The sequence below is a fragment of the Rhinopithecus roxellana genome, chromosome 13, assembly GCF_007565055.1.
Source record: "Rhinopithecus roxellana isolate Shanxi Qingling chromosome 13, ASM756505v1, whole genome shotgun sequence".
Lineage (NCBI taxonomy): Eukaryota > Metazoa > Chordata > Mammalia > Primates > Cercopithecidae > Rhinopithecus > Rhinopithecus roxellana.
Window position 1 is genome coordinate 75037165 of NC_044561.1, and position 26137 is coordinate 75063301.

The window sequence follows — 26137 nt, forward strand, 5'->3', positions numbered from 1 at the left end:
AGCTCATGAACAAGAGCTTCTGGGGACCTGGCAGCGGGAGTGAGGCAGGAGATGCTGGTGGGAGTGGGTATTTCAGGTGGGGGACCTGGGCCTTGAGCGAGGCAGGAATGAGGAGCCTGTCGGGGCCTCGGGTCCTGGTGTGCCAGAGTGGAGGCCCCATGTTGGGAACAGCCTGGGACAGCTTCAGAGGTTTCCTGGGGAGTCACCAGCCCGACTGGAGTTGCACTTAGAGTAATTAATCTGCATTGGGAGGTGGGGTAGGATTTTCTGAGATGATTGAACATCCGAGCATTCCCCAACAGAAACAGTTTCATTCCATTTGAGTTGCCTCTTTTAAGTGTCTCTCTTCCATTTTTGCTGGCACAGAAGGGGAGGGCACAGATGGGTGTCTGTGTGGCACAGGGAGGGCCTGAATAGGAGGCGAGGTGGAAGACCCTCTACCTCACGTGGGTCCTAGTGGGACTCACGCGCCACAGGCCACAGACCAGTGCGCACGCACGCACGCACACGCACGCACGCACACACGCACGCACGTACACACGCACGCACGCAGACACGCACGCACGCACGCACGCACTGCCACGGTGATGCATGATCAGAGACGTGCACTTGGCCTGGAGTTCCTGCTGGAGACGAACGTCCCGGAACCCACCTCACAGGAGTCTGCTCCCTCAAGTAGCAGGGGCCAGAGGATGGGTGGTGAGAAATCCTCTTCCTCACCACCAGCCAGAGGCCGAGTCCACAGGGACCAACACCCAGTCCCTTCTGAATGGGCCTCAGTGGCCTCTCCTGCACTCCTGAGAGTCAGGTGACCATCGATCCCTTCCTTAAACATCCGTCACAGCCTGTCAGAGGCAGCTCCCCGATGTGGTCGCCCTGAGTGGCCCTGGGTCTTCTGAGGTCATTTCAAATGTCTCTGGGGCCTGGTGCCGCCACTCCCCTGGTTTCCCACCTTTGCTGACAAAGACCTGACCTCTGGGGAGAGACTTTTCCCTCAGTTCTGGGGACCTGCATCAGGGTCCCCTCCCAGGTTGGGGACTGTACCCCTCTCACCCAGCGCACCCTCGCAGGCTGCAGGATATGGACTGGCCTGCCTTCTTGCGCAACATCAGGGTCTGGCCGCAGCAACCGAGGCCGGCCAATGCCCTGAAGACGGCCTGGTGGCTAAGTGGTGGGTGGCGCAGGAGGATTGGTGGCCTGGCTGTGACCAGAACCGGGGCTGTGGCCACGACCTGGAAATGGTCATCTACAATGACACAGCCCCCAGAGCCCAGGCTTCCTGGCGGATGCCGGTAAAACGCTCTTCAGCCTGGAAGTACAGCCTTCAGCTGGGCTTTCCACAGCCCTCTGGCCCTGCTCACCTGTTCTCACAGTGGCCTTGAGTGTGTATGTGCCCTCAGCCCCAGGTGTGCACAAGCTGCTGGTGGCAGCCAGATCCAGGGCTCCCTTCTCTAACATGGAGGGAGGAGGGGGCCTCCCGTTCCTCTCACCTGCTCTGTTCATCACCTCCAGTTCCTGCAGCCTTTTTCCCAGAGCCATTTCCATCCTCTCATCTCCTGTCCCTGTCTTTGGGATAACATCACCCAGGTGGGCCAGGAGATTCCAGGGAGGGGGTGTGGGTGGGGTCCTAGCCCCGCCTGCTTTCCCCAGCATCACTGGGCTCCTCGTGGCCCTGGTGATGCTCTCGGCCAAGTTCATCTGGGAGCACTTCCTTGGAGCTTTGCGCTAGCCTGCCTGTGGGGTGTCTGCACCAAGCTCATCTTCCTGCACTGCTCCCCAGAAACCATGATCAAGTGGACCCAGAGCACCCACCTGCCCCCCAGCATCGCCGGCCGCCCCATGACCCTGTTGCCAGGGCTCTGGCGGGGCCTGGGGAAGCAGCCGTTGCCTCCTAGAGCCCTTTGGCCCCAGGGAAAGCCAGGCCTCTGGCTCACCCCCATGGGCCCCCTGACGCCGGCAGGCAGGCCAGGCCAGCCAGCAGCTGGTGCCCAGCTGGGTCCCTGGTCCTGAGGCCGCCTTTGTGCCTGCACAAGGGAGACTCAGTTCCTCCCCTGCTCCCTGACCCTGCATCCTGTGTCCACACGGGCGCACCCCTGGTAGGGGGAGCAGACGGTGCCAGCTGCCCCGGAGAAGGAGCCAGGCCACCTCGTGACCTCTGCCTCCTCTGAGTGTCTCAGGGGAGGCCGGCGAGCGGGGCCTATTGCAGCACCATTAAGCAAGCTAATGACCCGTGAAGGCTCCCAGCCCGGCTGCAGCCACCCCTGCTTGGAAGCTCCGGCTCCGTCTGCCCGGCTGCTGCCCACAATGGCTGTCATTGTGTTGGGTGGCAGTTTCCTCAGACAGGGCCAGGACCTTGGAGCCAGTTCTTGCCGTTTCAGGCCCAGCCAGGGCTGTGTACACAGCAGGCAGTTAATAAATATTTGCTTGGGATCAGGCCCAGAAAGAGTCACCTTGATTTCCAGGGCTGTGGGGGCACTTGGAGTCTGGGGACCCTTGGGGTGAGGTGGCCAGGGGCTCAGGACGCAGCCTGGGGCCACGTGTCCCGCAGAGCTGCAGCCAGGTCCTCACCCTTGGCCCCAGCTGAAGAGAGGTGAGCACTGTCCCCCTCCCTGTGGGGCCTCAGACCCTATCCCTTCCTGGGGGTCCCCAGGCAGCTCTGCTACAACTGAGGGCAAAGGGGATGCATGGCAGGGACGAGGTCCTGGCCTGCACTGTCACCCAAGCCAGTGGAAGGCGGGCTCCTGGGTGCCATGGACCCACTTCACCTGCTTTTCCTGGAGCCCAGGTTCAGGGGTTCCCTGAATCCTGGCGGGCTCCTGGGAAATCCGAATTGGCTTCGGGGCCCTGCCCTTTATCACCGGGACAGTGTGGCCAGGGGCGCGGAAGCACAGTCAGCCTCGCACAGCACAGGCTCCAGGACCCTCGAGAGACAGAACAGCCTCCGTGCAGGCTGCCGGGCTGTGGAGACTTCGAGAGCCCACAGCGCTTCCGCCTGGAGTCTGTGCTGTGCGCACCCAGAAAATCAGAATGATCAGGAGGGCCAGGCCGAGGCCCAGTGGCTCACTGTCCTCCTCACCGGGCTCCTGTCATCAACACTGGGTTGACCAGCTGGGGCTCAAAGCCAGAGCTGGTCTGGGAGAAGCAGGAGGCAGCCCTGCACTTCAGTCCCCAGACGTGCTCCAGGACCCGTTTCAAAAATGGAGGGTGGAGGGAAGAAGGAGGCCAGGTGAAGGGGTGGTGTGACCGTATTTAATTGAACCTCAAGTGAATTCTGAGAGGCCAGAGTGTGACTTCTCTTGCCCTATAAAATCGGGTCCCCTGCAGCAAGTCAGTTCCATCTTTCACAGGGCTGGGCTGGCTGGATGCCCTGGCAGCCCCGGCTGGAGTAAGAGCCTGGCTGTCAGCCACGCGCGTGCCCTGCACAGGACCTGGGGCTGGGACAGGGCACCAGGCAGGCAGGAGGCCTCACCCCGGGGTGCAGAAGGCCCCAAGGGTAGCAATTTACAGAAGCTGTCTCAGTCCCGTATGTCACTAACAGAAACAAGCCCCAGCGCTTGCTGGTCCCCTCACCGTGGCCTGCACCAAACCCTAAGCTGTCTCCTAAAACTTCAGCTGTTTCCACCACTATGGTGACGACCAGAAAGAAAAACCAAAACCCATCTGAAGGGTAATCTTTCAATTGCTTAAAATTAATCAGTGCAAAGTGAGGTAAAAGATCCCCGTTTGTCAGGGCCGAAGCAGGAGGCTCACACAAGCCTGCGTCTCTTGGAGTCCCTCCCCACGTCCCCCTCCTCGACATCCACCTCGCAGCCCAGCGGGGACACCAGGTTCAGCAGAGGGTCCTCAGAGGCACGGCCGAAGAGCGCCAGCAGGAGGGCCACACCAAAGCCCGTGGCTCGCTCACCCTGCAAGCAAAGGGCAGGACAGAGACTCTGGGCGTGGGGCTGCAGCACGGGAGGCGCTCCTGGGGACCCCTCACCTCCTGGGTCCCCTCCACGTGCCCCACAGTCCCCTTCTCAGGAAGGAGATCCTGAGCACCAGCTGGAGCCCAGGGCCTTCCATGCTGCTGGCTGGACACACTGACGGCCAGCAGGCCAGATACAGGCGGTAGGCAAGGCCCTGTGTGCTCTGCCTCAACCCCGGTAGCTCCTCAGGGTGGGGATGGGTGATACAGGAGGCCCAGGGCCCCCTGTGGAGGACAGGCTGGCTGGGGAAGGGTCACACACAGCAGCCACTCTGTTCCCAGGGAGGATGAGACCTGGGCAGAACAGCAGACTGGAAGCTGGGTCACGGACACAGCAGTTTCTGATGAGCTCGGCCAGCAGCTCCAGAGCCAGAGGGGGACTCTGTTTGGACAAGGGGGCAGGAGCAGCCCAGGCTGGTAGAGAGTGGGGACACTCACGGCATGCACCGGTGCAGCGATGTCCAGGTGGACCCAGACTCCGGGCCAGTCAAAGCCGATGTGGGAGGCAATGAAGAGGCCAGCACAGGAGCTGGGACTGTTGTCTCGGTCCTAGGGAGGCCAGGAGGACACAGTGCCTGTGGGTTGCTCTGGCCAGGCCCTCTCCACCCTGCCCCATCATCTCTCACTGTTGCCATCTGCAAGGAGCCCGGGGTGGCTGGGAGGGAGTCAGTGTGGGGAGGCAGCTGAAGCTGGGCTGGGAGGGCCTTGACCATGAGCCAAGGAGTCTGCCCCCACCATAGGCCAACGGGGAAGCCAGCAAGGGCCTGACGGGGCAACTGAGTCAGACCCAAGACTGGGGGAGAAACCCCTGGCTGTGTGGCAGGGAAGCCAGTGAGTAGCCCATGCTGTCTGGGATGGCTCCTGTGCCCTGACACCTGCCTCTCAGGCCCTCATCTGCTCTGTGGCTGCTTCTGGGGGCCTCTAGCTCCCTGGGTGCACCAGCACCCTGAAGGCAGGGCTCTGCCTGCCCGGCTCCACCCAAGTGGCAGGCTCTAGGCTCCAGGTTCTAAACCTACCGCTACCGAGTTCTTCATGTCAGCCACGGCCGAGGTGAACTCGCTGAAGTGCAGTTCGGGGCAGTAGACCAGCGGGTGCACCAGGTCCCCGCACTTCCTGCCCGCCTTCACGCAGGCGGCCTCCCACTCAGCGCTGTTGGTGAGCACCGCGGCGTGGTGCTTCCCTGTGGCGATGCCCTGGGTGGGCAGGAACCCGGGAAGCATGGGGACGGGACGGCAGGAGAGAAACACCCAAAAGAGGGATCGAGAGGCAGACAGAGAAATAAGGGAGCCAGAAGAGAGATGGTTGAGAAGAAAAGAAAAAACCACAGGCAGAAAGGACTGTGGCCATGAAGCACAGAGAAGCTGGTTCCCGGCTCTGCGTCCAGCCTGGGCCTCGGCGCTGCCCACACCAAGCTCAACAGGCAGCTCCTCCTCCCTCCTCGTGCCCAGTTCTGAAAACTTCCTGACGGTAGCCCCCCACCCGCTGCCTTCCCCACCTCAAGGTCAAGAGAGGGGTGGGGTTCCCTGGTGCCACAGCTGAGGGGCAGATCCAGGCAGCACTCACCTGAGCCCCCGTCAGGGTGGCCATGTCCAGGATGATGTCAGCCCCCAGGTCCTTGCAAGCATAGGACACGCCATCTGCCAGCACCAGCCTGCCCTCGGCGTCCGTGTTGTTGATTTCCACCGTCCTGGGGCATAGCAGAGATCCCCGCTCAGGGACGGCATTCCCTGGGACATTGGCGTGAGCCCCTTTGGAACTGGGAAGACCCCATTTGGAGCTGCCCATCCCTGTGGCTCCCGAACCCCGACACATTCCCCCACTGGGGAGGCTGGGATGGCCCCAGTCCCTACAGCAATGCAGTGCCTGGAGCAAAGGGCTTCCATGACATCCCTGCCCTGTTGCTCTTGAGTCGAGAGCCAGGGACCAGCCATTTGGCTCCCCCATGCCTCAGTTTCTTCATCTGTAAAGTGGGTGGCATGAACCAGCTGGGCTGGCCTTCAGCACACTATGCCTGGCACCCAGCAGATGAGGAGGAAGAGCAGGAGATGCGGGGAGGCGCCCACTCAGGCACCAGCTCATGGGGTTGGGGACGGCTCTTCTCTTCTGAATTCTAGAGCCACTTGCTCCTCAGCGGCCAGCTCAGCTTTGACTTTCCAGAGTTAATCTCAAGGGGGAAACACAGGGGGTGCCCCTGAGCAGGAAATCTGGGGGTCAGAGCTTCACACACCCAAATAATTCAGGCCTAAATTTTGGAAAGGCCTGTCCTGGTAATGCAGGGTAGACCATGAGCTCCTGGGCCAGGCACTGCAAGGCAGCCTAGCACCTCATCCAGGCGTCATGGGCCCCTCAATGTGAGGTGGCCCTGCTACCAAAGCTCCCCAGCACTCCGGGAAGCAAGGAGCCTGCTGCGGGGCGCCCTCCCAGTGTGCCTGGAGTGAAGTGGCATTGCAGGCCGGGGAGGGGTCATGAGTTCCAACAGTGGGCAGGAAGGAGCGGGAGGGTCAGACGTACTTCCCTGAGTACAACAGGTGGATGTCATCTGGCCTTGTCGCGTTGGGTCCCACCGAGTTCTCAGCCAAGCAGAACACAGCGTGAAGGTTGTCTTTGAAACCCTGGAGGGAGAAGTGGGCAGAGGCTCCAGTTGTAGGTCATAGGTTTGGGGAGGAGGGGAGGACGAGTTGGGGGTTCTCAGACTCACAGACAGCAGAAGAGAGACAGACAGATGGCTCCAAGTTGCAGGGACCAGAGCTCGCCCTCCCTGCCATCCTGGGCACAGTCCTGGCAGATCCCAAGACCAAGGTTCACCGCTGGGGTCTCCTAGCCTCCCCTGGCAGAGCCCACCCACCACAGTGGATGAGCCTGGGCACGGGCTGGGCTGTGGGACTCTTGGGCTGCATGGGCTGGGCAGTCATGAAGCCTCACCAACCTGTGCCAACGGAAGGTGGCCAGCAGCTGCGTCCCCTCAATACACACACACACACACACACACACACACACACACACGGGCAGGAAGAGCTCAGCCTCGTGGAAGTTTAGGTGTGAAGCTATAGTTTTCTGATGCCAAAATGAAAGTCATTTGTTCGCTGAGAAACGTATGGCCAGCAGGTGGTAGCGGTTCCTACCCTGCACAGGCTCTAAGGGTGCCTCCCGACCCTAAGCGGGCCATGCCCGGGCGGCAATGTCAAACGGAGTGGCGCTCTCAGACCCCTGTCCCTGCCCTTCCTCTGCTCCCGGAGCCGAATCTTTAACCAGGATACATCCTCCTAGCACGGAGCAGGCCTCGACGGTGCTCACACACAGTTCTACAGGATCCACCTCTTGGAACAGCCGACTCTTCCACCACGGGCGCAGAGCCCTCACCAAAGGCAAACGCTTGGGACGGTGGGCAGGGGCAGCCAGCAGTGCAAAGAGTGGCCAGTGGCAGGTGCTGCAGCAGTGGTGCTGGGCAGGCGGCAGCTGTGAGTCCCTGAGGCCTCCCTGGGCCCCTGCTCAGTCCTTGAGCCTCACAGATGGCCCCGCACCCCCACGCAGCACAGGGGAAAGAACTCCACCAGCCTCAGGGTGATGATCTAGGGGCCACCTGTCAGCTCCACAAGGGCTCTGAGTCCCCGGCTCCCACTCTCGCAGCCCAACTTGTGTCAGGGACATGGGGCAGGGGCTTCAGGACCCTCAGCCTCCTCCTGTCAGAGCTCCTCCCCAGATACCCCAGCACTGACATTCCATCTGTGTGTACAGTGAGCACAGCTTGTCCCTGTGCTGAGACCTCCTGCAGTCATTCCAGGGGGCAGTGGGGGTGTTTGGGAACAAATGAATAAATGACAGCATGACCCTGAGGTCACAGGATGAAGCCATGGGGCTCCAAGCCACAGACACCACAGAGATGAGCTCCACCAACAAAGGAGGGGAGCCCTGAAGTCCTCCCAGAAAGCAGGGTTCTGGATCTGTGGCCTGCCAGGGAAGACAGGTTTCCCAGAGCAAGTAGAGGCAGCACCTCCTGGGCAGGCACGTGGGACATGAGGAGAAGGAGGAGGGATTCGCAAATGGATGCTTTCCGCCTCCCAGGAAGGGCTGCTACCCACTGAAGGCTGGGCCCTGCCCCTAATTTCTGATCCAGCAGGTCTGGGGCAGAGCTGAGAACCCACATTACTAACAACATGGGGACCCCACTTGAGAAGTGCTGGCTTAGAGGACGAGCGAGCTGCAGCCCCGGTGCAAACAGTGCTGAGGTCTCCACGGCTAGATGATGTGACACAGAGACAGCACAGGCACGGCCCTGCCCTCGCGGCCCTCACAGCCAGTCTGGGGGGGTCTCCAATCACCAGGGGCGACGGAAAAAATCCAGGACTCAGCAGAGCTGGAGGTGAGCCCTGGAGCTGTCAATGTTCACACACTCCCTGGGTGTTCCCTGGTACAGTCAGGACTTGCTGGTCTAACAGAAGAGGGTGGCCAAAGATGGGCTGCACAGTGAGTGCTTTAGGGACAGCGTGGGAAGGCTCTCCAGTGCCACGCCGGGGCTTGGGCCTGGTCCCCCAGGGCAGCCAAGGGTTTGGGGTAGGTAAGTGGGGCAGGGGCTTGCTTTTTTTGGTGCCAGGGTTGGAGGGTCGCTGACACCCCCAGAGCCCAGGGCCACCGCGCTCCTGGCGTACCCGTCCATCTTTGACCGCTAGGGTAGGGAGGTAAAACCGTGGCTGATGAGTCCGTGCACACTCTCCATTGGCCTGTTTCTTTAGACAGGGTCTTGCTCTGTCTCCCAGGCTGCAGTGCAGCAGTGGGATCTTAGCTCACTGCAGCCTCAACCTCCCAGGCTCAATCAATCCTCCCCCACCTCAGCCTCCCAAGTAGCTGAGACTACAGGTGTGTGCCACCACGCCTGGCTAGTTTTTAAATTTTTTTTTGTAGAAACGGGGTCTCGCAAGGTTACTATGGGTAGTCTTGAATTTCTGGCCTTCAAGTCATCCTCCTGCCTCTGCCTCCCAAAGTACTGGGATTACAAGCATGAGTTGGCCGCTTCATTTGTTTAATAAGCACTTTTCATGACCCCAGGGACATCTGGGCTCCATGGGAAGGTCACTCAGGCAAGAGAGGAAGGGGGCCCGGCCAGGTTCAGGGGTGGTGACTTGGCAAGACCAGTCACCAGAGGCAGCTCTGCTGCAAAGAAGGGTTGTGGGAAAGGTACATAGAACAATACACGCCCCTGCCATGAGCTTCTGCCTGCCACATGCCACGCGGGTCTAGGTCAGGATTCCTCACTGAGCCAACCGCTCATGGGGCTCTGGAGCCAAGGCAGGCCCTGAGCAGAGAACATGGCTGGACCTTGTCCTCGGGGCCTCCCAGAGCAGCCCTGACGAAGGCAGGAAGCTCTGGGGGCCCAAGAGGAGCCTGAGGGCAGAGTGGGGACAGGCACCCACGGGGAGACTCGGGTAGGAACATGGTGGTGCCTGTGGCGGGGCAGACAAGGGAGAGCGGAGCACCCATGGGGCACACCCAGGACACCCCTGCAGAGGGTGGGCAGGGCCCCACTCACCTGCTTGATTGCAGCTCTGAAGGCCCCCAGGACGGCCGCGGCACCCCCGCAGTCTCGCTTCATCCCTGGCATGGTTGTCTGCAGGTGGTACAAAGAGACCCGGACAAAGGTGAGCCGTGAGGTCGAGGCCTGGCAGCAGCAGCCCCCCACCCCCACCCAGCCCCACGCTAGGCGCCCCCTTCCCCGGCTCCCAGGCCTGGGCAGCCCCCACACCAGGCCTCCTGGGCATCCACAGAATTCAATGAACCTCCTATTGGCCAAGCGGGGTGTTCTCCAGAAGCAACAGGGAGTCTTTGCTATAGATGGTGGGGCTCCCTTTTGTTTTGACAGAACTTTGGGGCTATCAAACAGTAACTGCATGGAAGGGGAACCCGAGGAGATGCCCGGAGTTGCAGAATTCACCGTGGCCGGGCTCTGACATAGCCACAGAGACCCCGTGCTTTAAGGCCGGGCACCCTGACCTCAGTCCTGGGCTGCCACACCACCTGGGGGTCTGTCTGCAGGGACCCTCTCTCTCCACTCCTCTGCACAGTGTGAGAAGGAAGCTGAGGTCCAGGGAGCCTCTGGGGCTTGCTTGAGGTCCCTGGCCAGCACCTCGGGGACCTGGGTGGGCTTGCTTGCTTCCTGCACTCATTGCAGATTCCTTTTGTGCTTATGGTGGGGAGGAAGCCTGAGGGGCTGCTGCCGCAATGCAAACCTGCCCTGGCCACCTGTCACCCCCAGAACAAGGCCTAGCTTCCTCTCCCTGGCATTTAGAGGCCTTTACCACCTAACGAGACTTAGGCTCAGCATTCTCTGCCCTTCATCACAACTTTGAACGATGGTGAGGGTTGATGTTCGCCAAAATCAGTCACATCCACCCCCACTGACACCCATCCACCCCCACTGACACCCATCCACCCCCACTGACACCACCAGCAGCGAGGACACTTGTCGCTCCCTCATGTCACTGCCAGGTCTACCGCCAGAAGAAGGGACCACCTTTCTACTGAAAATAAGTCATCTCTTCCTAGCTAATCTGCGAGAAAGTACAGGATTGTTTAAATGGAAAAACAGGGCCTCCGATCTGGAATCAAACCATGTGCAAAATGGGTCACACAGAAATGCCTGGAAACGGCTGCTCACTGTACACCATGTCTCCCCCATCACAGCTGCCAGCTCCTTCCCAACTGCAGGCAGAGCCAGGACCGGGCTTGCAAATACAGCTCAACTGATTGTGCAAAGTTTCACCAGCCCTCATACATTGTTTCTGTTTTTATAGAAGAAACCATTTTCGCCGTGATTTAAGATGGTCTCTGCCTTTCTCACTGGGCTGACACAGCCCCTGCGCTGGAGTATTAGGCCACAGTCCCAAAGAGGTCGGGGAGCCCCTGTATTCGTTTCCATGCCCTCTGGGAAAATGAACCAATGCCAATTTCACGTTAGAATTTCCTTGCTGAAGCAGTAAAATTAATTTTTAAAACTCTCAACCCTTGGGTACAATACATTTTCCATATTCTGTGTGACTCCTAATGCACTCCTGCTCTTGCTGATGGGCGGTGGTCGCTCAGAGCAGAAGCTCAGCTGTGATTGCTGGGGGCAGTTCTGAGCTCCATGAGCCACTTTGGCCACGACACCATTTTTACTTGAAAGAAAAACTGACAGACAAATGGCACTTAATTGGATTTAGGTATCTGGCAGATATTTCCCAGAAAAGGAACAAACTCAGCCTCTTACTTCCAGAAACAGCTGACATTATTTATTGCCAGTGGTATACATTTGAGCTTTAAAGCAAAAATCAGAATTTTGAAAAACTTTCTCCTGTCACCATGACAACTTCCTCATACTCAACCTGACTTTTCTGATGAGATGGATGGTGATATTAAGTGATTTTTTGATACTATATAACGTAATGTGTCAAAAATTTGGATTTCTGCAGAACTCTTGAACCAATATTATTCAAGTGAACATGCGTATTACAAAAACCACATGTTCAAAGTGAGACCGACAGTGGATTGAACTGCCACGGAGCGCCAAAGTCTACTCGTGAGGCTCTAGATTCCATGTTATAACCAGCCTTTAAGAAGCTACCACTTGTTGAGTTTTGGTGTAATAGCAAAGAATGTTCAGAGTGAGCTGAAAAAGGTACTAAAATCCTTTTCCCTGTTTCAACTATAGAATGTGAGAGGCCAGATTTTCTTGATAAAGTTGAACTGAAACAACACGTTTCCACAGACTAAATCGGAAGCAGATGCCAGGTCCCTAGCTGTCTTCTATTAAGTCACTGACAGGATTTGTGAAAATGTACAACAACGCTACTCTCTCAGTAAATTATCTTTTCATTTTGGAAAATGCTTATCTTCATAAAATTATATCATTTATGATAACATGCAATGGATTTATATGCTATTTTTAATGAATTATACATGTTATAAATTTCTCACTTTTAATTTCCAGTAAAGTAAATATCAATAGACAACATTCTTATACACAAAGCCTCTTTGGGGTTGGTACTTGTTAAGAGAGTAAAGGGGTCTCCAGTAATGCATTTGAGGCCTGCTAGTCCAGGCTGATCTTGATCTGCCCTTGAAATCTTTGAAAAGGGAGCTGTGATTTTTCTTGCAAAACTGGGAGCTGAGCTGGCTCCACCCAGCTTGCTTTTTGAGGAGTGACCATTTCTCCACCATTTGCTCTAGACGCAGCCACTGGGGAGAATGCCTGCTGCGTTCACGTTTCACACCAGGCCCTTGGGATGAGATTGTGAGTGCCTTCAGGTCAGGATTGGGGTCTCTCCTTCAATGGCTGGAGCCTCAGTGCCCACTCCACATAGTAACAGCTCAGGAAAGGCCTGCTGGTTGATCCCAAATCCACGTAGAACAGTTCCAAGTGCAGCGGCGAAGATGTGCTGGTTTAAAATAAAAAACCAGGTATTGTTTCACTGGTGCCAAAACACCCAGCTCTTCCTTGTATTATGGTGTCTGCAGACCAGTTGGACCCTGGGAATAGGCAGGGGCTATAGTCTCATTTTCAGAAGGTGATCTGCAGCCATGGAAAATGCCCTACTCTCTGGCAGTTCTACCAGCCACCCTCAGACCACAGCTTCCCCGGAGGCTGTGCGGCTGTGGCCTCTAGGAAAGGCCTATGTGGTCAGGTTTTCCCTTTGTGTTAATTTCGAAGCCAGGAGCTGACTTACTGCACAGGTGCAGCCACAGCCTCATGAGATGAAGGCAGGTGCAGTATTTTCCCTAAGTGACTAGAGTTAGCGCCACAAGCAAACAAATGAATTCCCAGGAAGCTCATCTTCTCACACTGGTCCACAACAAACCGACATCAAAAACAAGCATCTGATCCACAGAGAAGAGGGTCCACAACTCTACCAGCCAGAATGTAGCGGCTTCCAGGGTGACTGACCGCAGGTATTGAGGGTGCGAGGGTGGGGGCAGCCAGTACCAGGTGCAGGCAGTAAGGGGTGCACTATCTGTGGCGAATTTAGGAATCATAATAAACCAACTAAAAGTCAGTTTGCTTATTACCACCATGTGCTGGTATCTCTGAACAGTGTCAGCGATAACATATTCCTCCTCCAAAAATCTGTTGTTGGTTGAAGTTTAAAAAATTGCTGTGGCTACAGTTGCATTTTAATCTTACAAATAAAAGCTTCAAATTCTCCTATCTTTGTTACTTATCCTGAAAGTAACATTACATGGATGTTAACAGTGACCTGACACACAACTGGCCCTGACACTCGCGGAGTCTACTACCCACATTCCTTCTGAGAATTGCTCTGACAGTCAGATCCTGTGGCCTGGCTCTGGGCACAGTCGGGGCCTCCAGGGCCCATGATTTCCTACCTCCTGGTGTCGAAACAGAGGACCCAAAATAAAACCCAAGAGCACGGGATGGTCAAAACGAAGACGCGGAACCTGAGTTCCTTCAGTTCCCTCATTCCATGTGAACACTTGGAGTTACTGTGTCCAAAATGTTTTTGTTCCACAGACATCTGAAAGCCACAAGATTCCACCCTGAAGAACTGAACACATGGTGGGTGTTGTGATTGCTGGAATTTACTGTGAAATGGGATTTTTAGGAATCTCTGCCAAATGATACCGTATTAAAGACTTTTCCTAAGTATCTGTGTATCTGCTGCCTCACGTGATTGGAGCTCTTCAAAATCAAAATTAACAGAGAGTATTCTTGGACCAACTGTGAATGAAGATAGCTGACAAAGCTGATTCCTCCACCTACTGAACACACATTAGTAAAGAAGATCAATTTAAATGAAATCATTGTCAAATGTGTAGATGCTAAGACCCAAAGCCAGAAACATTCATTCCACCATCTATTACTCCAAGAAACCCATAGGGAGGCATGTTTTTTTCTATTAAAAAAAAAATACATGAATGCTACTTAAGTGTTAATCCATTTCTGTTGTCTTTGTAGTACAATATTTATTTTCTTTTTAATTTTTTTTTACTGGCACGATAATAGGTATGGAACTTAATAATAGAAAATGTTTTTTTTTTTTTTTAAAGAAAAAACCTTTTTATGATTAATTTCCTGCCTTGTTCTAAACAGTTTTGTGGTTTAGAGGAGGGATGGGAACTACTCATCCATTCCAGGTATGAAATAAACTAGGCATGCTGGAAAGCAGAGCACAGCGAGCTGCACCAGCGCCACCCTGAACAGCAGCTGACACCAGGGCTCAGTGTCAGCAAGGCAGCAGCAAGTGGTGGGGCCTGCCACGAACCAAACTGGAGAATGGGCAACACCAGGGGCAGGCCCGCTGGCTGCAGGGGAATGCTGCCAGGTGGGAAGAGAATGCCAGCACTGGCAGACCTGAATTCACAAAAGGCCGGAAATCCAGGCTTCGATGAGAGTCCTTCCTGGTTTCAAATATGGGTAGCTAATTCAAATTTTAAAAACGCCAGGCCTCTGTGAGCCTTGCGGGCTGCTAGTTTGCAGTGTCTGTTCCAGATGTACTCCCTGCTCCTTCCAGACCTCCTGAGGCACACACTTCCCAGTCTCCTCCCTCCCCGTCCTTCCCAGCCCAAGACCGAGCACAGCTGCTCACACGGTGTGTTCACACAGTGTGTGGGATGAATGGATGGAGATGGTGCGGAGGAGGGAAGGTCTTGCTGCGGCAGGCCGACTAGGCCACGACCGGGGCTCCACAAGCACCTGTCCTCCTGGGATGGCAGGACAGAAAGCCACACCACGGGACGGGCGTCTAGGGACACCTCACAGGGATGCTCCTGGGTGACTCGCTTCTGTGCTGCATCCAGATTCCCCTCGCTCTTGGGGGTCACGTGCCTTCAGAGGGTCTTGTGTGGCCACCCTGAGCGTTTTCTCAGTGGGGACCATGGCAGACTCAGAGACAGAGGCGTCCCCTCGCCCTTCCCTCCCTCGGACAACGCCCCGCAACTGCAAGCCCTGCCTCCCTGGCCCTGCGTGCCGTTCCTTCGGTCATTTCCGGGGCTGCTCTCGGGCCCTGGCCAGACTTTTGTTTCCAGACCCTTCTGAAGGGTGGGCGTGGAACCCAGGGGGCCACGTGAAGTTGTCGCCTCAGCATGGGAACCGGCCCTGTGGGCTCTCCCTGAACCCACCCCAACCCAGAACTCCCAGAAACTTTGCTGTCCCCCACCCCATGACACCTCTGAGAGGGCTGGCTGGAGCCAAACTGGGCCCCTCCCCACCCCCAGAGCCCTCTGGAGAGCTGGCCCTGCACCTCACCTTCCCTTTGATGCTGAGGCCCCCAGTGTCATAGACGATGCCTTTGCCCACCCAGGCGATGGTCTGCGTGGCTCCGTCTGGGGTGTGGCTGAGGACAGCCAGGGCTGGGGGATGCAGAGCAGCTTTGCCGACCCCATAGATTCCTATGGAAAGCGTGGGGAGAAGTGGGTTAGGCTCGGGCTGAGCTGAGTGGGGAACTCCCAGAGGTCCCTGGACACCCCCACTCTGGCCGCTGGTGTTTCTCCTGGAAAGCCGCCTGCCTGAGCCTGGGGCTCCCTGCCCCTTCTCCTGCTCCTGGCCAGTGTGGGATTGAGGAATGCAAATTACCTCCAATGCCTGAGACTGCAAACAAATTCTATGCAATGTATTGTTAGGCAAGAAAACCCACTGAGGGAAAAAATATTGTATCCTTTCCAGAAAGAAAAGAACAGGATTGCAGAATGAAATGACTTTTGGATAATGCCTCAAGGCTGCCCCAGCCCATGCTCGTCCCCACTTCCTGAATCCTTTGAGCACTCAGGGACTGCACCGCCCTTTCACAGTCGCTCCCACAGTCTCCGCACCACTGCCTCTTTGGTTTACATGACACATCTTATCAAGAAAGCTGTGGCCCGTGTGTGTGCAGTCTATGGCTCAAAGTCCTGCAATAATTGAGTCAAATAATCATAGCAACAATGGTGAGAGCTAATCATGGCCGCCCAACAAACTCCAACTCATCCTGTAAGATCCACAGCAAATGCCACCTCCTCTGTGGAGCTTTTCCTGACACAAGTGGCCTCTCCCTCCACTTGTAAATGGCTTCTGTCTAGGTAGACCCCACCAGGATGGCCCCTGTGACCCCCATGTCTGGGTATTCATGTCCTTGTGTAGTCCCTCCCCCTCATGTGGGCAGGTCCTAATGTCCCACCTCTAACCAAAAGAAAAAGGTAGAAGTGATGAGATACCACTCCTGGGATTAGGTTACAGAAAAAGATGGGAGTTTCCATCTTGTTTGCTCACTTTTCATCCCTATCTCTCACTCAAGAGACCTCGTTCGGAGGGCAGCTTATACCGCGAGGAACTGCTGTCTCCAGCTAATGGCCTGTGAGGCCCTAAGACCTGCAGCCTGTTGTGAGCCTGCCTGGAAGCACATCGCAGGCCCCAGGCAAGCCTTCAGATGACTGCAGCCCCAGCCACCAACCTGACAACAGCAGGCAGAGACCCTGCACCAGGGGAGGATTCCCCAACCCACAGCATGGTGAGGGGATAAGTGTTGTTGCTTTCAGCTGCTATCTTCTGAGTAATTTGTTTTGTAGCCTACGTAACAGAGACAGCCACCTTCCCCTCGCCAGTCTACAAGCACCATGGGGCAGCTGAGTCATACTTATCTGCCCCTCTGGCTCCTGGGCAATGGGGAAAGGTGGGTCTGGGGACTTGTGGAAGGCCTCTCTGAGGAAGGGGCATCTGAACTGAGATGCATTGGTTGAGATGACCTCCACCAAAAATATATCTTGGGGGAAAGTATTCCAGATGGGGAGAGCCATCCACACACAGGCCCTGCCTGCCATGATGTGAACTTGTGTATTCAAGGAACAGAAAGGCCCTGCTGAGCCAGTCCCAAGAGTAAGGGTGTGCAGCACGCGAGGACGCTGGAGAGGCTGCAGGCAGGGAAGGACTTGGATCTAGCAGCTTCCAGAATCCACATCAGAATTTGGATTGCCCCCACTTCTCCCCCAGGGATGGCTGCTTCCCAGGGTCTGGCACTGGGCTTGGACACAGGCTGATTCCTTTCAGGTCACAAGCAGGATGAAGTTTGGGACAATGTGCCATGTGGCCTGCCGACCCCCCTGTCACCCAAGTGCTCCTGGTCACTGCCTGAGGCCAAGACCTGCAGGGATGCAGCCCCCACCCACCTCCAAATCCTCTCGTCTTCAGTTCTTCATCCCGGATGATGGTTGGGATGATCCCCAGCTCCTTTCCAACTTTGTTAATCTCCTGGACGTGTTCATGGAAAAAACAACAACACAACGACACATGAAGATGGCTGGAAACAGGAGAGGCCGAGGCTGGGGCCAGGGATGAACTGCTGCCTGTGTGGAGTCGGGGAGCTGGGCTTGGGAGCCAGCTTCGCGTGTGATGAAACCCAGGAGAGGGGGCTCACCCTCCACACTCTCTCATTTCCTGCAGCTCTGGCTGCAGTCCTGCCAAGGGGCCTTGAAGAGGAGGCTCTGTCCTCCCCACACACACTTTCCTGAGGCTTCCTAGAGCTGGGCGGACAGCAGCACTCCATCGAGGGCAGCCCTGAGGCCACATCAGGGTGGGGACAGCCCCTGGTTTCCTCTGGCTCTCCTGGGGGTCTATGACACCCACCGCAGCCTGGTCCCGCCCCCGGCATGATGACCCACAAACCTCGAGGAAGGTGTCGGTGTTCATCTCATTGCAGGGTGTGTCCACGATGCGGGCTGCTAGCCGCACGCCGTCTGTGGCATTTGTTAAGCACTAGGAAAAAAAAGGCCATCACTGGGGTCCTGGGACCAGGTGGGAGGCAGATGTTCTCCACTTGTCCATCCCCCAGGAACACAAAGGCATCAGAGGCAAATGCCACCCACAAGGCCATTGACAGGGCAGCAAGGGGAGAGGAGAGAGAGAGCATGGCTCTCGCTGCCTGCCTCACCCCCAGCAACCCAGGCCACCTGTAGAAAGAACCTTCAGCACAGCCACCACCTTGTGCCTCCACAAGTATATAGGAGTCTCCAGCCTGGGGTCCTGCCCTTCCGTATCTGGATCCTTTCCAAGCCCTGTGTCCTGTTTCTCCCTTCATCCTAGCTACAGCTGAAGGTAGGTGGCCCGAGTATGCCCTGAGCTTCCCACCCCTCACCTCTGCAGATCCCATAACCCTTTCCCTCCCACCAAGATCCCCAGTCATCCTTCGAGGCACTTCTCATAGGCCATATCCACCAGCAGCTTTTCCAGATCCTCCCCACCAAGCGGAAGCACTCTACACCCTGAGCGCTTGAACCCGCTGGCCCTCCCGGACGCCCTCCCTCTGGGCCACTGCTTTCCTCATGAGTCCCACGCAAGTCCCTCATGAACCCTGCAAGACAGATGGGGGTCTGGCTGCCCTAGTGCTGTCACTTGACACAGCATGGTTCTGGGCATGAAGGGGAGGGACACAGAGGGAGGTCTCGCCTCATGGAACTGACGTGTCCACCCAGGAGCTGAAAACATGGGCCCTGCTTGCCTGGCAGGACTTCAGAGCCCACACTCGAAGGCAGGGCAGAGAGGGGCATGTGCACCAAAGCACACGTCACGTGGGTCCCAGAAATGTGTCCTTCAGCCCTGGCTTGGGCCATTCTTTGCCTTCTCATGTGTCTCACGTCTGCTCTGGGAGCCTCACTCTCAGCTGAATCTGTGGGCATCCTTGCCCCACCCTGTCCCCTACCGTGCACCCCCAGGCACAGAAGCTTCAGACAGCTGGCTGCTTGCGTGGCCTCCCTCGCTCACCAGAAAGACAATTATTAAGAGAAAAGCAGCGCCGTTTTGCGGGGGTGCAGGACAGCATCGAGTTTATCATCCCTGCCTCTAGTCTCATAATGTCAGAGCAGCAAGCGCCGGGTCGATACCGCAGCCCGGCCACCTCCCCCGCCCTGCCGAGGTAATTAAACCCCAAAGCCTCAAAGGTAGAGACCTGGAACTTGACAGCTCCGATATGAATGTGCCTGTGCCGTCCCTGCCGCCTGTCAGCGGGTTTTGTCTGTGAGGGCATGTGGGGACCAGACAAGGACTGTCTGAGAAGTGCGTCAATGCTGTGTGACTGGCCTCCAAGGAGGCCAAGTGTCACCTGGAAGACCCCAGGCCACGGCAAGCTCGGGGCTCTGACGCAAGAGCACGTCTGCGGGAGGCAGGGCAGGGCTGTGGGTCCCTCCACCAACACACAGCCATGCTGCCCTGGGGAGGGGTGTCTCTTCCCACAAGGGGAGGGCCACGCATTCTGTCCACGTGTGCCAAGCACCATGCAAGACTCTGATAATTCAGAGACGTCCAAGGGAGTCAAGCTCAGCAGAGACTCACAATGCACAGTCCCAGTCTCTGCTACAGAAGAGGATGAGGCCACAGGACGCAGAAGGGACAGGGTCCTGGGTGGGGACTGGAAGGTTCCCGCAGGGAAGAAAAGGGAGAAGCTGAGTACAGGCCACATGAGTGTCAGATGCTGGTGTGCTCAGGACCCAAGAGGGCTGAGTGGTGGCAGCTGGAGCTGAACACCTGGCTCTGCCCTTTGCTGGCATGGTCCCGGTGAGTCACTCAATGTCAGCAAGCAGTTTGCTCAGCCCTAACCTGGGGACAACAGGACGTATCTCACAGGACTGTAGAGTATACCAGCATGTGCTGTGTGCACACTCCTGCCTTGAGTGTAGGGTGTGACAGCTGACAGCACTCACAAGATGCCACCTTGCACACACTCAGATGCACCTTTGGAAGGTGAGCGAAGCAGGAGCTGGAAGGAGGCCATCTGTGGCAGGGTGACCAGGAGACTGCTGCCACAGCCCAGGAGAGCACCTCAAGGCATGGCACTGGGCAGAGCAAAGACAAGAAACAGGACACACTGGCTAGCTGGGACCAATGGGGTTGGGGGCCATGGGGACTCACTGCCCCACTGCTTCCATCACCAGATGTTTATTGGGCCTTTGTCATGTGTGGGGTCGCGTGCTGGGATCATTGTGCACAAGACCAGGTCCCTGCCCTCTGGGGACTCCCAACTTAGTGGGGGAGCACAGGAGATCAACAAAGATGTGACATGTCTTATAGTAATAGTTTAGCTGACAAATGCGAGGGTGGTGTTAGCCAAGAGGGCCAGGCCTCCCTGGGGAGGGAATGTGGGCAGAGGCCAGATGGAGACCATGCTGGGCTGGACAGGAAAGGACCCCCACGCAGGAGCATGAGCAGGAGTGGGTGTGGCCAGTCTAAGAGACAGCAGGAAGTCCACAGAAGGGGAAGGGACCGAGGGCAACAGAGGTCAGGGTGCCCTGCTATCCTTGGAAATAAGGGTGATGCTTGAGCCCCCAACCGGGCTCTGTGGGCACCCCTGCCCACCTGGATAGCAGGCCTGGAACTCAGAAGGAAATTCCTAAAGACAGAAGAAGCAGATGCTGGTGTCTGACCCTGAGAGGACTGAGCAGGTCAGAACACTGGAAAGGCCATGAAGAGGATGCCGAGAGGTGGCGACAGTCTGGGGAGCAGCAGGAGAGAGGGAGACCTCTGGATGGGGCAGATGCATTTCAAGGAGGGATGGCAATGCCCCATCCAGCAGTCCTTAGAAAACAATGTCAGGATGGGGGCAAAAACTATGTTTCCATGGGTTAAGAGGAAAAAGAGGATTAAGAAAGGCAAACCAGTTAGACTTTTTAAAAAATTCAGAGATGAAGGAAAAAAAGGGGAGCTATCTCATGCTGGTGAAGATGGAAAAATTGGGGTTGAGGGGCAGTGGTTGCAGGCCTCAGAGAGGACACAGTAAAAGAAATGAAGGCCGGGCGCGGTGGCTCAAGCCTGTAATCCCAGCACTTTGGGAGGCCGAGACGGGCGGATCACAAGGTCAGGAGATCAAGACCATCCTGGCTAACACGGTGAAACCCCGTCTCTACTAAAAAATACAAAAAACTAGCCGGGCGAGGTGGCAGGCGCCTGTAGTCCCAGCTACTCGGAGGCTGAGGCAGGAGAATGGCATAAACCCAAAAGGCGGAGCTTGCAGTGAGCCGAGATCCGGCCACTGCACTCCAGTTTGGGCGACAAAGCGAGACTCCGTCTCTAAAAAAAAAATTAAATAAAAAATAAAAAATAAAAAAAAGAAATGAGGTGTGGCCCAAGCGCCGTTGTGGGAGAGCTCGCCGCCTAGGGTGAAGGTGACAGCCTTCCAGAGCCAGAAGTGAAGAATGAGCTCTGACACATGAGAAAAGACAACCTGGGTGGCGCTGTGGGCTCGGGGACTGGAGGTGGCAGGCGCAGAGGCTGGGACCGCTGCCGTGAGGAAGGGAGCCTGATGTCACGCCCATCCAAGGATCTGGAGCTGGGAAATCACTTCCGGCCTTGCAGCCTCAAAAAGATCATTCTCAGCATCGAGTGAAATAACACATGTAGAAGTACTCCCTGTAAAGGGTGCAGCAACACACATGCACACACACCACACACACCACTCATGCACACACCAGCACTCACACACACAGCAACACACGCCCCATACACACCAGCACTCATACACAGCAACACACGCCACTCATGCACACACCACTACTCACACACACACAACACAGGCCACACACACACCACACACACATCACTCATGCACACACCAGCACTCACACAGTAACACATACCATAGACACACCACACACCACTCATGCACACACCAGCACTCATACACACACAGCAACACATGCCACACATGCACACACCAGTACTCAAACATAGCAACATACACACCACATACACCACACGCACACCACTCATGCACACATCAGCATTTATACACACACAGCAACACACACCACTCATGCACACACCAGCACTCAAACATAGCAACATACACACCACACACATCACTCATGCACACACCAGCACTCATATATACACACAGCAACACACACCACACACACCACTAATGCAAACACAAGTACTCAAAGACACACAGCAACACACACCACACACACCACTAATGCAAACACAAGTACTCAAAGACACACAGCAACACACACCACACATGCCACTCATGCACACAACAGCATTCATACCCACACAGCAACACACACCACACATAACACTACACACACACCACTCATGCACACACCAGCACTCAAACACAAACAGCAACACACACCACACATGCACACACACCCCACACATACAACACATGCACATACATACACACACAGCAACACACACCTGCATACATCACACATACACACACAGCTCACACAAGCGGGCAGCATTATTTGGAAAACAGCATGGACGTTCCTGGCACTGATTACGTGCTCAACAAACACTGCTTGTATACAACAGAATCCTGAAGTCACAGATCACGCTGAGGCAGAGGGAGGAGGCCTGGGTTTGGAAAAGCCTCTGCAGCTTTCCAGGAACCAAAGCAGCCAGCCCCGCTCCTGCCCCCGCAACAAGCTTTTCCCTCTCCCGACCTCCCTCCCACCTCCCCGATCTTGCCTGGGCCCAGGGGCAGGGTCTGCCCTTCCAGACACCCACCTGCAATGTGGACACCTCCACCGGCCCGTTGTCTTGTCCTACCAGGAAAAACTCCACGGTGACCGTCTTCTTCTCCAAGCGCCGAGAAGCACCTGAGCGGTGGGTGAACAGCGGGAAGGCCCGGGCCAGGGCACAGGCGGAAGCAAACACCTCCGGCTGCTCGCAGACCATCTGCCGCACAGGAGGAGACGGGATAAGGGGTGCAAGGGCCGCCACCAGGAAGTGCAGGGAGCTGCTCTTTGAACGCCTCCGGAACATCAGTTCCTTTGCAGATGACATCTAGACAGAGATGTCCCACAGCAGCCGCCACCCCATCCCTCAGGTCACCCCAGGAACCATGGAACCACCATTGGTCATGCTCCAAGAGAAATAACACATTGGCCACCAGATGTCAACAGCCTGACCAGCCAGGAAAATGAGGGACAGAGGGACAGACACTAGGTGGGCCTCAGGAAATCCAGGCTTGAGTCTCTGATTTGCCACCAAAATTAATCTGGGGCAAATCCCCGCGTCTCTCTGGACCTGTTTCCCCGTCTACAGGGCAGGGATTATAATGTCCACAGCCCTCCGGCGGCATGCGCTGCAGTCTGTGCAGGGCTGTGAGCTCCCCAGGCCCGAGTTCACCGCCGCCCGATTAGGAGCACCGCGGCTGCCTCCTCTCGAAGCACTCACCACAATGCAGCGATGTGCTCCGGGCGGCAGGCAGGTCCGCACCAGCCGCGTGATGAAGTGGGCGGCTGAGGGGCTGTTGTGCCGGCTCACCCTGCAGGGCAGGGCAGCCACAGTGGCGTAGTTCAGGTAGAGGGGACAGCTGTCCGTGGGGTTGGGGTTGAGCGTGCTCAGGGCAGCCTGCCAGAGCTAGATCAGAAGGGAGAGACAAGAGACGGAGGCTTCAAACAGCGGCCCACGTGCCAGGAGGCCCTGCCCTGCGGCCACGACCACGCCTGCAGTCCTGGAAGGGCACTGCGCTGCTCCCCGCCACCGTTTGTCCCATCCTTAGGGAGATGTGTCGCCTCTCTGCAGAGCTAACTGTCTCTAGGCTGGCTCGCATACCCCTGGTGGGATGAAGCCACCAAGACTGGAAGGGCCAGGCTGGGGGCTGCTTTGCTTCCAACACTCGGATAGGGCTTAGGCGGCTTCCACCAGAGAGGGGGCAGGGCCAGATGTCCCCAAGTAAAGGCAGCTGGGGACACTGCCATGGGAACTTCTGGAAGCCAGGGCCTGTGGCCAGGCAGGGCCGACGCGCGGCCCTGGAAGCGGCCGCGTCTCCCCGCCCAGTCCGCAGGTGTCGCGGCCTCGGGGGGCGCAGGGCTGGGCTGACAGGAGGACCACCGCGCCGCACCGGCGACGGGGCCTAGGGCTGGGCCTCCGCGGGCGAGGACTGGCCTGGCGGCTGAGCCCGTCAGGGAGGCGGCCCAGCCTCGTTGGGCCCGGCCCGGCGGCGGCGGGGGTGCGGCGGGCGAGGCGGGGCCTCCGCGGGCCGCCCGGGCCTGGGCTTCCGCGGCGCGGGGCGCATGGCGGCCGGCGGCCCGCTCACCTCCTCGGTGACCCGGGGCTGCAGCTTCCCGCGGACGTGGCTCCAGGGCACGCGGTGCAGGTGGTGCAGCTGCCCGAGCAGCAGCAGGGGCCGGCTCTGCGGGTCCGAGTCCCCCGCGCTCGCCTGGAACTGCAGCCCCACGTTCGCCATCTTCCCGCCGACCCGCGCCCCGGCCCTGCCCGGCCTGGCCCGGCCCGCCGCTCGGCCCCGTTCGCCCCGCTCCGGCCCGGGATCGGCGCCGCCCCGGCCCTGCCCGGCAGCCCGCGGGCCCCGCCTCCCCCGCCGCTCCGGGCTGCTCGCGAGACGTGCAGGGCCCGCCCGGGGCGCGAGGGGGCGCCGGCCAGGCCGGGCGGGAGGGTGCGGGCAGGCCCGGGCGGGCAGGCCCAAAGTCGGCCCCGAGCAGGCCCCGCCGAGCAGGGCGCTCGCGCCCGGCCTCCAGCGGCACCGCCCCTCGGCCCAGCAGGCCGGGCAGCCCTGCCCAACACGCGAGGCGACGTGGCCCGCCAGGCAGCGCCTCCCGGACAGGCCCGGCCTCCAGTGGGGCCTGGGCAGACGTAGGCCCAAGCCCACCCTACGCAGTTCCGGCCCGATCAGGCCTCAGGCCGGCCCCAAACAGGTCCCCCAAGGTCCCAGAGCAGCCGCTTTTGATCCCCGGGGACCCCGCACCCTGGCCACCCATCAGGCCGGAGGGGCCCAGTGACTCTTGGACTTGAGTCAGGTCCTTTTGTCCCACTGCCTGGCATGGTGGGCACAGCGTGGACCGTCACTTCCTCCTTACTTAATCGGAGGTTCCCTGGCGTTTATCAGACCCCGCTCTGCCAGGCACTGCCCTGGATGTGAGAGTGTGACAGGGACGTGGCTTTCCATCCAGGGCACTGCTGCTGGGATGGCCAGTTACAAATCCAGGCACTGCCTGGCCGCGTGGGGGGCCTTCCCGCCCACCCCTTTGCAAGAAGGGTCATCTGGCACAGTCTAAGCAGGAAAGAAGGGAAGAGATGAGACGAGGAAGGAGCAGGGTGACCTGAGTCACCTCAGTCGCCTTGCAGGGGAGGAAAGGCCATCAGAGGGTGTGGGGCAGGAGCCGGGTGGTGGAGGAGCCAGGGGTGAGTGGTGAGTGGATGGTGGAGGCAGAGGGTCCCACCCACAGGGTCAGATGCAAGGGTCAGGGAATGATGATGCATTGGGGAAGCTCCACGCAGGAGTCATTTAAAAGCAAAAATCTGTTACCCAAGATCCTGATTGCTCAAGGGCCTTTGGTTGGTACCTTTCTCTGTTTCCTCCATGTAGTTCCATAAGCCACTCCTCTTATTTTGGGTTTCTTCTTCATTACCAGCCTAAAAATGGAAAAAAAAAAAAAAAAAAAAAAAAGCAGTGTCAACTCCCTGGCGTGGTGTGGGAGGTTTTCCACCACTGACCTCCCAGCTGGCCCCCTAGCTCCCTAACTTATAGCCCAGCCACAAGCCATGCTTTCACCTTCCTTGTCCGTGGACTCCAGGTCTCCCTGCTCAGCTCTGAGCTGTGGTCCCTGGCCCCAGGGCAGGCCCTCGGAAACACCACATAGACTAGAGCATCAGCATCCTGAAGGCAGGTCTTTTTGCCTGTTTTCTGTTTTTTTGTTTTTTTCCTCCAGTGCCTGGCACAGAGCAGGCATTCCAAAAAAAAAAAAAAAAAAAAAAAAGCTGTTGAATGACTGAAAGGAATTCCTTTGAAACCCTCAGCTTTCCTGACATAAAAGTCAACGCTAATTGGATCTTATTTTCTTCAAAAGATTTTACAGCAGCTGAATGTTTTCACACGTTGGTAAAGGGTACTAAGAGTGTGTATAAAGATCTCTCACTCTTTTTTCTGTTTGCAAATATGTTGCAGACAGGCACACAGCACTCCAGAGGACTGAGACAGCTGGAGGATCTTCCTAGAGGGTGAGAGACTAAGGCCATGCCCTGACAGATGTAATAGGACTTCCACAGGCAAAGAGGTTGAGAAAGAAGGCATTCCACGTGGGAGAAATCCTGGGAGGAAACACAGACGCAGAATATGTCCAGCAGGCTCTGAAACCTGTGTGGTTAGAACAGAAGGTTCCTGGAAAATAGAAGAGTGGGTGAGGAGATCGACTGGGGAGCCTGGTTCACTCTATAGAATTTTACAAACTGAAGAGGGATCCAAGAAGCATTTCAGAAAG

At 57.1% G+C, this 26137-nt stretch overlaps 1 protein-coding gene across 1 annotated transcript; it reads right to left on the bottom strand.

Annotated features, from left to right (window-relative positions):
* Positions 1-3227: 3227 nt before the first annotated feature.
* NPEPL1 (aminopeptidase like 1) lies at positions 3228-24390 on the bottom strand. Its single transcript, XM_030914043.1, has 12 exons — positions 23959-24390; positions 23094-23279; positions 22422-22592; positions 17586-17675; positions 17090-17171; positions 15198-15340; positions 9489-9566; positions 6476-6576; positions 5528-5651; positions 4981-5157; positions 4403-4513; positions 3228-3905 (listed from the first exon to the last, which is right to left on the bottom strand). The coding sequence occupies exons 1-12, from the start codon at positions 24106-24108 to the stop codon at positions 3747-3749; spliced, it is 1572 nt and encodes a 523-aa protein (XP_030769903.1). The 5' UTR covers positions 24109-24390; the 3' UTR covers positions 3228-3746.
* Between the last annotated feature and the right edge of the window lie 1747 nt (positions 24391-26137).

Coding starts and splice junctions, on each gene's coding strand:
- NPEPL1 (XM_030914043.1), bottom strand. CDS start 24,108: ATGGCGAACGTGGGGCTGCAGTTCCAGGCGAGCGCGGGGGACTCGGAC. Junction 23,280..23,958: donor AGCCCCGGGTCACCGAGGAG/GTGAGCGGGCCG, acceptor CTTCTGATCTAG/CTCTGGCAGGCTGCCCTGAG. Junction 4,514..4,980: donor ACATGAAGAACTCGGTAGCG/GTAGGTTTAGAA, acceptor TGGCCTCCCTAG/GACCGAGACAACAGTCCCAG.